The following is a 10,629-nucleotide window of genomic DNA, read 5'->3' on the forward strand; positions in this document are numbered from 1 at the left end:
TCTTATTAACTATTGTGACTATAAGGAAATCTTATTAACTAACAAACCTATAAATTATTTACCGACAGCTTTTAACCACCAATAACTTATTGTCGTTTAACCCCTAAATAAGTAAGCTAAAAACCTCACAAAATGAAGCATGACAATAAGGAATGGGACAATCACCTTATTCCGTCAATTTTTGACACGGCCATTGTTGCTAGAATTCTTGATACTTCTCTTTACCCATCAGCTACAGAGGATAGAAGTCCAGGGAGTGGTGAAAGTAATGGTGATTATTCGGTTAGAATTGCTTATAGGTTGTGTGTTCAAGAACTTATTGATACCTCTCATTTACATGGTGATTGAAATTTATTTTGGAAAATTAAAACCCCCCGATAGTGAAAAATCTTAGTTGGCGAATTTGTCGTCAATGTGTTTCAACTAGAGTAAGGCTTCAAGAGAAAAATGTGAATTTTCTAAATTTGTGTGATCTATATATAATGTTGAGGAAGATGACAGTTTACATGTATTTTTCAACTGTCCTAGCAGTCAAAATGTTTGGAGTATGATTTTTTTTTTCTTTCCTAGATTATTTCTTTTGCCATTAATAATGAAAAAAATGATACTTCGGCAGTAATTTTTCAAATGCTATATCAATTGTCGAAGGAGGATGCGACTGTGTTTACATGTATTCTTTGGAGTATTTACAAGAAACGAAACAATCAAATATAAAATAATATTACCGATGCTCAACATTTTGTTTCTCTCGTACTAATACTATATTATAGGAGTGAAATGTAGTTCGAAATGTTGTTATGCTAATTCAACTGCATGTAGAGTTTCTGTGAAGACAAGCAATTGAGGTAGCCAATAAACTTATCAAAGTAGTCATATTGTCGGTCACTTTTTAAATTTTGGTTGATATACCAAAATGTATTGAACACATTTTAATTAATGAAACGTTATATATCAACACATTTTTAAAAAGAAAAAAAAAACTTCATTTTTTTTCTTTCAGGGAATCAACTACACTTTTTAATATGCATAATTGCATAATATAATTCATTTGTGTTTGTTCTTTCAAAAAACATTCGTGTGTGTTTGTTTTTCATTTCAAATAAAGTTATTCTAATTTCAAAATTCATAACACTCACACAATGAACACAACCAACCAGTGGTATAATAATATTGTAAAAAGTAGTAATAAATCCAAATAGTCTCTTGAGACCATCTCCAATGGTGTAGTACCTATTAGGTACTCATGGTACTTATTAGCTACTACTATTGGAGTATCATCCATTTGAGTACCTATTAAGTACTACTTCTAATATAAGAACTCTCTCCTCTTAGACACACATTATTTTTCATTAAAATATTCTTTTCATTCAACCATCTCTCCTCTCCTACTTCATTAAAATATTCTTGGACCCACCTTATTATAAAATAGATAATTAAATAATAAGTTATTGTAATGATGTGAAGTTATTGATAGGACCCATTTTAGAACTTTTTAAGAAGTGCTCCATTGGAGGGGTTGAGTACCTATTAGGTACCATTATTAAAAAATAATAAATTAGTGATGTGTCAATATGAGACTCATTTAAGTACTCAAAGTTGGAATGCTGCATTGTGGATATTCTGATACTTTATATTTAGAAATTAGAATTTAGAACTAAAGGTTAAACATTGCATTTAGATTTAGTCAACTTAGGTAGAATATAATGAGTATGGTAATTCAGCTGTCACTATCTTAGTCACACTATTAACACGAGACAAAACAAAATATCTCTTTCTGCACTATACTCTCCCATTTTTAATCAACTTTTTGTTTAAGGTATTTTCATTAAAAAAAAAAATAAAAAATCACTTATTGTTTAAGGTAGTTTCATAAAAATGAAGAAAAATAATAAGTCTATAAAATTCTATTTTACCAAAGAGTGAGGGCATGAACCAAACCTACCGAAACAAAACCAAATAAAGCAACACAAACTCTCTCCCTCAATGGTTCATTTGATCTATAAAACATAAGTATCGGACATAGTGCGATGTTCTTTGGATACAAAAATATTTTGATATTTTATAGATAATTTATACTTAAGATAAAAAAATTTAATATCTTGTGGTTCAATGAAGTTGTTCTACCTAATCTCTTATGGGAGTGTTTGATTCACTAAAAAAATAAAGAACTACAACATGACAATTTCAGTTGTACTATGTTTGATTTAATATTGTTCCTAATATTGGACAAATTGAGAGCCAAAATTGAATCACATAGCAAATTTTTATCCTTTGTACAAGTTGTCAAAAATACCAAAATAACATTGGCCACCAAACATTAAACAAGACAAAATTTATTCAATACATTAAATGTTACTCTATATTATTATTTTGGCTTAATTACTAAATTGGTCCCTTAAAGACATTTTTTGTTTCAAATTGGTCCCTTAAAGAAAAAAAGGCTCAAATTGGTCCCTTAAAGACTTTGCCGTTAAACATTTTGGTCCTTTCCGTCCAGAAACTGTTAATTTGTACAAGTGGCAAACTGAGTGCTTACGTGGCATACAATGACTAGGCAAAAAAATAGGTGATTGTGTATTTAAATTTCCTTGTTGATTTTAATAAAAAAAAAAAAGGTTCATCTTCATCCATTCTCTTCTTCTTCTTCTTCTTCTTCTACATTCCAATCCTCTTCTTCATCAATGATTCTTCATCTACAACATCAACAACAAATCTGCAACTTTCTTGAAGAGGAGCAAAAAAGGCAAACAAACAAACTCCTAGCACAACAAGTGCCACCCAGCCGAAGCACTAAAAAACCAAATCCCCTAAAAAATAAAAACAAATGTGCCTAAAACAAAGGGAGAAAACCAAACAGCATGCTGCAACCGCAAAAAATCTAGAAGAAATTAAAACAAAAGCAAGGCTCCCAGACAACATGGAACTCACACTCAGAAACAAAACTACCAATAAAATACAAGATCTACGACTTCAATGTCTTCTATTTATAAATCGGAGATAAATCTCTCAAAAATTGATTCTCAACAACATCATCATCACGTGGACCTTCTTTATTTCCAGATTTTGGGTTTTAATTTGGTTCAATTTCCGGATCTTGGAATTTTGGGGTTTTCTAATTTTGTGCTAATTTTGAGTTGTTTTTATGGGTTTGTAGTTGTTGTTGAGAAAGAAATGGTGGGTTGTTGGTGTGGGTGGGTTTTCTAATTTTATGCTGATTGGAATGTAGAAGAAGAAGAAGAGGATTGGAATGTAAAAGAAGAAGAAGAGAATGGATGAGGATGAAGAAGAGAATGGATGAAGATGAACCCTAATTTTTTTTTTGATTAAAATCAACAAGAAAATTTAAATACATAATCACCTATTTTTTTGCCTAGTCATTGTATGCCACGTAAGCACTCAGTTTGCCACTTGTACAAATTAACAGTTTCTGGACGGAAAGGACCAAAATGTTTAACGGCAAAGTCTTTAAGGGACCAATTTGGGCATTTTTTTCTTTAAGGGACCAATTTGAAACCAAAAATGTCTTTAAGGGGCCAATTTAGTAATTAAGCCTATTATTTTTTTGTCAAGTAACCTATTATTCTATCATGTACTATTATGTCCAGTATTTACATTTTACTCCCTCCGTCCCGAATTATAAGAGAAAATAAAAAAAATCACACTTATTAAGAAAAAGTAAAACATGATAAGTTGAAATATGTTTTTGTGATTTTTTCTTGGAATAAGTTGCATAGGAAGATGTAAAAACAATTTTTATTGGTTGTTGTTTATTGAGAAAAGGGTAGAGAGAGAAAATTAAATGCAAAATTTTATGAGAATAAGGGAAAAACATTCTTGAAAATGATTTTCTCCCTTATAATTTGAGACAAAAAATGGGTTTTTTTCCCTTATAATTTGGGACTGAAGGAGTACATATCAAACCAAGTTTATATTTTTAACACATCAAATTAACACACTCAATTTTGTTTTCAACCACACGAAAAAGAAATAGCATATTTGGATGGAGATCGTTATTAGCAGGACTTTCGACCCGTTTGGCTTTGGTAAGAAAAGGAATTATCAATAATCCACGTGAGTTTTGTTGTGTGTTTTGCTTTAGAAAAGAAGAAATCATAGATCATTTATTTTGTAATTGATTTGTCTCAATTCAAGTTTGGAAGAAAATTTATAAATGGTTGGCTGTGGATTTTATCCCCTTTGAGGAAGGGTGGAAGCATATCATGTCTTTTGGTGATTTGGTGAAGAGTAAGAGACTTGCTAAAACTCGTCATGTCATTTGGTTACCAACTACTTGGAGCATATGACGTACTCGGAATAATATTGTGTTTCGAGGAGATGTGTTTAATTTGGATGCTTTGATAGATCAAATTATCTTTATTTATTGGTTTTGGTTTATAGGTCGTTTAGGAGTTAATACTTCCTTTGTATTTTCTGATTGGTGTAACAATCCGTTAGTTTGCAATGAAAACATAATGATTTTCGTTTGAACTGTAAGGGTTGAGTGCACCTTATACTCCTTTATAATTTAATTTTTGCTTATAAAAAAAACACGAAAAAGAAATAGTAACCACAAATAATAAACAAATGTTGAGAAATAAAAGATTATAAAAAAATGGAGTGTGTCCATGTTTTAACGGTCAACCGTAGCGTTAAAGTAGTGATCTCACTAAGCGTTTTTGCTGATAGCAAAAAAAGTCGTTGTGAGTTTGTAACCGAAGCGTAAAAGAAGAAACATAACAAAGAGAGATAAAACATTCATATCCCCAAATTACCCTTACAGTTTCAAAACTATGAATCAAAACTAAACAAGCTCATCCCATTTTCATTTTCATGGCTGAGAGACTCACTTGTTGCACTTGAAGCCATCATCCAATTTCATTCATTTTAATTTCGTCTCGTTCTGTTCTATTCCGTTCCATTCCATATCCGTATACATACACAAACCTTCACTTCTCTTATTTTCTCCCAAAAAAAAAACTAAAAAAATAAAAATGTCCCAACAATTTAGTAGAAAAAATGGTCACTCTTTCACGCGCCGGCGGATTAACAATCGCGTATCGTTACTCCGACGATGCATACTTCGAGCTCTTAATCGCTTCCTTGCCTGCTCCGGACAGAAGCCCGGTGCTAATGCTACGTATAGCATGTTAACACCACGTTCAGCATTGCCATCTCCGCGTCCTCCGTTGGAATCCGATACCGGATCTTCTCGGCCATCGGTGTTTCGCACAAATGAATTAGACACTGATTTGGTTTCCCTCAAAATTAGCTTGTTGGGTGATTGCCAAATTGGAAAAACCAGCTTTTTGGTAAGTTTATCACATTTTGTTGATCTTTTATTGTTAAATTGAATTATTAATCGGGTTGAATTAAATTATATTTTGTGATTAAATTTTTAATTTCTTTTATAGGTGAAATATGTAGGAAATGAAAAAGAGCAGCAGGTAGGAGAACAGAGGAAAGGGTTGAATCAAATGGACAAAACTTTGGTTGTGAGTGGAGCACGTATATCCTATTGTATTTGGGAAGTACAAGGTATGAAGAATATTTCATATTTTAATTTGATGATTTTGAGATAACTTATAATTTGATCAATGTTTATAATTATATGATTTATATATATGAAGGGGATGGAAAATCAGAAGAACAACTTCCAATGGCATGTAAGGATTCAGTTGCAATTTTGATCATGTTTGATCTAACTAGTAGATGCACATTAAATAGGTAAATTAAATTTTCCTATGTTAAATATCTATTCATTTTGGCTAATGCTTTTTTTAGAGGAACTAGTTGTTAATCTCATAAGAGATCTCCATTTCTTAATTTATGGTTTTCAGTGTTTTGGGATGGTACAAAGAAGCAAGAAAATGGAATCAGGTAACTAACATTAACATTTTTGTTTTTGGGTTTTCACCACTAGTATCACATTGGACCGTCTAATATGGTTTGGGGGTTAATTCTAACATCAAGTGATTACAATCCCCTCCCAATCGTAGTTGCGGGGATCGAATACTGATCCTCTCTACCAAGTCCAGCGACAATCACGACCAACTAACAATTGATTTAACATTAACATTTTTTGGCACTAAATTAATTTCTGCTTGAAATTTATTGGCATTAAATTTTAATTAAAAGTGATGTATGATTTTTATGATTTTTGCAGACTGCAATACCAGTGTTGATAGGAACAAAGTTTGATGATTTCATTCAGCTCCCTATTGATATGCAATGGACCATCGCTAGTGAGGTAATCACTCTTAACTTCATTTTTGTTCTTTGCAAAGTTAAATTTTATAAAATAATATAAGTTATGATCGGTCTTGGTTTGACATGGTTTACGCGTTAGTGATTATCGGAAGAGTTATATCTCCATAGCTAAACCCTTTTTTACCCTATCTTTGGACTCATGTTTTGTTTGTAGTGCATGTTTAGTTGAGCGGTGATTAACCACAATATCAATGTCAAAAAGATAAGTTAGTGTGTGTTTTGGTTGAGCGGTGACTAACCACGACACCACCGTCAAAAAGATAAGTTAATGCGTGTTTGGTTGAGCGGTGACAAACCATGACTCCGTTGGCAAAAAGATAATTTAGTGTTTGTTTTGATTGAGCGGTGACTAACCACGACACCATTGTCAAAAAATAAGTTAGTGTGTGTTTGGTTGAGCGGTGACTAATTACATCGTCATTGTAAATTCAGAATTTCTGATATGATTTTAGATTTTTTCTAAATCAAGTGACTGAGTTCAAAATTAGGATGAATCATTTGAAAAAAAAAATCTAAATCTAATGATTTCTATGAGGAATAGTTCTTTACAAGATTTTATTTTATCCCATAATCGAACTTCGAATTATTATACTTATTCCTCATCGGTTAACATAAAAAAAAATAAATTAAAACTTACACTTAAGTATGTTTTTAAACTAATTATTTTTTATTCCAAACAATTTTTTGGATATAATATGTTGACAATGAAAATTTGATTGCCAATAACCACGTTTTGTTCCAAAAGGTGTTCAATGCCGTTTAGAAGCCTATTGAATGATCTTCTTATAAGACTACTCAATTTGGTTTAGGCATTATTGACAAAAGGTGATAAGCACCACCAAGAAGCTTTATATATATATATATTTGTCATTGTTAATCGGTTCGGTAGTGATTGACGCTGAATTTCATAAGAAATACCATAGTTCAATCTCACACGACTGCAATTAGGAAGAGGCTAAAACTACTTGATGACATAACTAACACTCAAATCAAATTAGACGGTTTAGTGGACCAGATACTATGGTGAAAAAAAATTTATATATATGCTTGAAAATATATCTTCATTTATTTATTTTTTTTCATAAAAATAAAAATATTGTTTTCGGTTGCAATGTCGACTCAAGTGAAAGGGATTGATAAGATTCTTAGCAGACAACACACAAAAGAGACCCCCTACTTTTCTTACACGTTACTAGTTCTTGACACTATTAATTTTCTTTGTAGGGTAGTCATATTGAAAATAATTTTAATGGTATAGTGTTCCGATTAGAATCAAGCACTTGCATAAAGCTTAGTGGTACCACTTGTGGATGGAATAGGATTTCCTTGCAATTACTCCGTTCTGCTGTAATTAATCTTATCGTCCGCTTGATTTGATGAGAAAAAGTAGGAGAAAAGAAAATTACGCAATTTAATGAATAAACTTAGACTAATTTTAGTCCAAATTCATTTATTGATTTGCGTAATTTTCTTTCTTCTCATTTTCTCTCCTCAAATCAAACGGACCCTTAGTGTTCTATCTAAGTTTAGTGATTGAGATTGTTTTAATCTTAAAACTATGTGAAAAATTAGAACCGTCCAATTCTAAATGAATAGTTGAAATTTAATATTGCGTGAAACTATGTAACAGAAAAATCTAGATCTCTTTGTGGATCCCATCCATATTCATGATACCTAAACCATTGATTTTGTCTATTAATAGTATGTTTGAAATAATAGCGTATTTGAGAAAACAACATTATAATTTTTTTGAAATTTTAAAGTGTAAATTTTTACGGTATAATAATAAATAGTAATTTTTAGAATTATTGGGGTTCGAATTTCGGCCTGACGTTCGACACTAACAATTTTGATATTTCTGTTAATTGAGCTAGAGTTTGTGGATCAAAAGTGATCTTTTCTATTATGCACAATTGAGATAAGTCTTGTATCATGCATAAGTTTGTTTTTATTATTGGTGAGATCTAAGAGTTAAAACAAGTTGTGCATAATACAAAATTTCTCTCACTTGTGTACCATAAACTTGGTCCCAAATAGTAGTTACCAATTTTCATCGTTGATCTTGTTTTAAGATAACATTATTTTTGTGAAATTCAATGACAAAATTGGTGGATTAATTTAAATGATTATAAATATGGATGTGGTTCTGCAGAGGTCAACAATCCACATAGTCACCATCACGTCAGTAACTGTTTGATAGAGATCATATATTTCATATTTCAAGTTCAATTTTGTTGTTGTCTTTTGTTATTTTAAAATCAAAACATACATTCAAATATGAATTATCTGATCTCGATCCAAGTGGTGAATGCGTGAATTCATTGAAATCCAAATACTATAAATATGGACCCTCTCCCATATAATCCATTTATTTTGAAGCAAGTTAGGCAATTAGTAGATCTTGATGTCATGAAAATAACATTTTAATGTATGCTAACATTTGAATACTGAATTAACAGGCAAGAACATATGCAAAGGCATTGAATGCCACTTTGTTCTTTTCAAGTGCAACATACAACATCAATGTGAACAAGATCTTCAAGTTCATCACTGCAAAACTCTTTGATTTACCATGGACAGTTGAAAGAAATCTAAATGTTGGTGAACCCATCATTGATTTCTAAATGTCTGTGTACATTACATAGAAAATTATAGAATTTTTGTTGAAGTAATTTGCTCAAACTCAAATGTAAGTCAACCGGCCAACCAGAGAGATATGTTAGTCAAAATCTCATCACTCTTTGGGGCAATCGAGTTGTTAGATACATAGACATGTCATGTCATTTTCAATGGAAATAACTATGTTCAAATTTCAATCATCACACAAAAAGTGTGGTTTTACATGGATATCAATAAAAGTCTAGTGGGAAATAAAAGACATGGAAACATAAGAGAATTAGTGTGTTTTTTTGATTGATAGTGCGTTTGACAGAATTACCATGTAATATTGTGATTTTGACAAAAATGTAACTACACTTAATTTTTTTTACAAAATCACGGTGTTACTATAATTTTGTCTAACTCACAGTGACTTTAAACATGTTATTAATGTAGTGTGTACAAATGAGTTCATGGTGTACTTGTGTTAGTTGGATTCTCTAGTTTGCGTGATAGTAATGACAATTGGTTACTTGAATTATCTGGTTTAATTGGAATCTCTACTTCCTTATGTGCTGAGCTGCATGCAATTTTAAATGGTCTCAAGATTGCTCAAGCCGAAGGATTCAGAAATATTATCATTGAATCATATTTCACTTTAGCAGTTAATTTTGCTTCTCATGGAACTTCTCAATTTCATCCTTACGCATCCCTTATCCAACAAATTTGTCATCTCCACCAAGGGGATTGGAATGTCTCTTTTCAGCATACTCTTAGAGAGGGTAATGAATATGCCGATTGGCTTGCAAAGACTGGAGCCTCTTGCAATGACACTTTGAAGATTTAGAATAATTGTCCTCCTCAACTCAATCTCGTGTTGATAGCTGATGTTGTGGGTGATGCTCTTTCACGAGCTTAGTTTCTTTTCTTATTCTTATTCTTGTGTTGTTTGTTTATTTTCCATCCATAAAAAAAACTTTGAAGGAATTAATTGACTTTTGTAGTGTCATAAAGTGCTTAGGGAATATTTAGTTGTAGACTTAGCCTTGAATTTGTTCTCCTTTTGTTTCCTTTTATTTCTCATGCAATTTTGAAGTTGTGGTAATACAAAGTTTCTGCTGAATAAACAAATTATTCGACATGGTTCCTTTGTTTTTTAGACATCTATAAAATTGATAGAATTTTACATCATCACTTAATTCTATGGAACTAAACCCCACATTTATTATCTGGTTTCAACAGGCTGGATGATATACATACTCCCGAATTTTTAAGTACAGTTAAATGTTCGGGTCTTTCAAATCACAAGTTAAAATTGAAAGTTGTAGTTCCTGTTATGGGTTGTGTAATGGAACTCGGTTGATTGTTATAAAGATTGGACAATTTATTATAAAAGGAAAGATAATATCAGGAAGCAATATAGGCGACAAAGTTTTTATTCCTAGATTATCCTTAACACCATATGACGTCAGAACCACTTTCAAATCTCAACGTCGACAGTTTCTTATCGCTGTTTCGTTTTCCATGACTATTAACAAGAGTTAGGGTCAATCACTGAAAAATGTTGGAGCGTATCTTCCGCAATCAGTATTTTTTCATATTCGGTTATACGTTGTTGTGTCAAGAGTCACATCGAGAAATTGTTTGAAGATTTTAATCGTTGATGATGACGACAACCTTACAAATACCACTTCGAATGTCGTTTATAAAGAAATTTTCCGTAATTTGTAGGATTGTTTGTACTTTCATATTTGTGTAAGTTGA

The 10,629-nt window shown here is 31.5% G+C and overlaps 1 protein-coding gene across 1 annotated transcript; it reads left to right on the forward strand.

Annotated features, from left to right (window-relative positions):
- Window positions 1-4,619: 4,619 nt before the first annotated feature.
- On the forward strand, window positions 4,620-9,163 carry LOC123920298 (septum-promoting GTP-binding protein 1-like). The gene is made up of 6 exons (XM_045972564.1): window positions 4,620-5,309; window positions 5,412-5,535; window positions 5,628-5,724; window positions 5,838-5,877; window positions 6,164-6,247; window positions 8,727-9,163. Exons 1-6 carry the CDS (start codon window positions 4,992-4,994, stop codon window positions 8,889-8,891), a joined length of 828 nt encoding a protein of 275 aa, XP_045828520.1. The 5' UTR covers window positions 4,620-4,991; the 3' UTR covers window positions 8,892-9,163.
- Window positions 9,164-10,629: the final 1,466 nt, after the last annotated feature.

The sequence above is a fragment of the Trifolium pratense genome, linkage group LG4, assembly GCF_020283565.1.
Source record: "Trifolium pratense cultivar HEN17-A07 linkage group LG4, ARS_RC_1.1, whole genome shotgun sequence".
NCBI classification, from domain to species: Eukaryota; Viridiplantae; Streptophyta; class Magnoliopsida; order Fabales; family Fabaceae; genus Trifolium; species Trifolium pratense.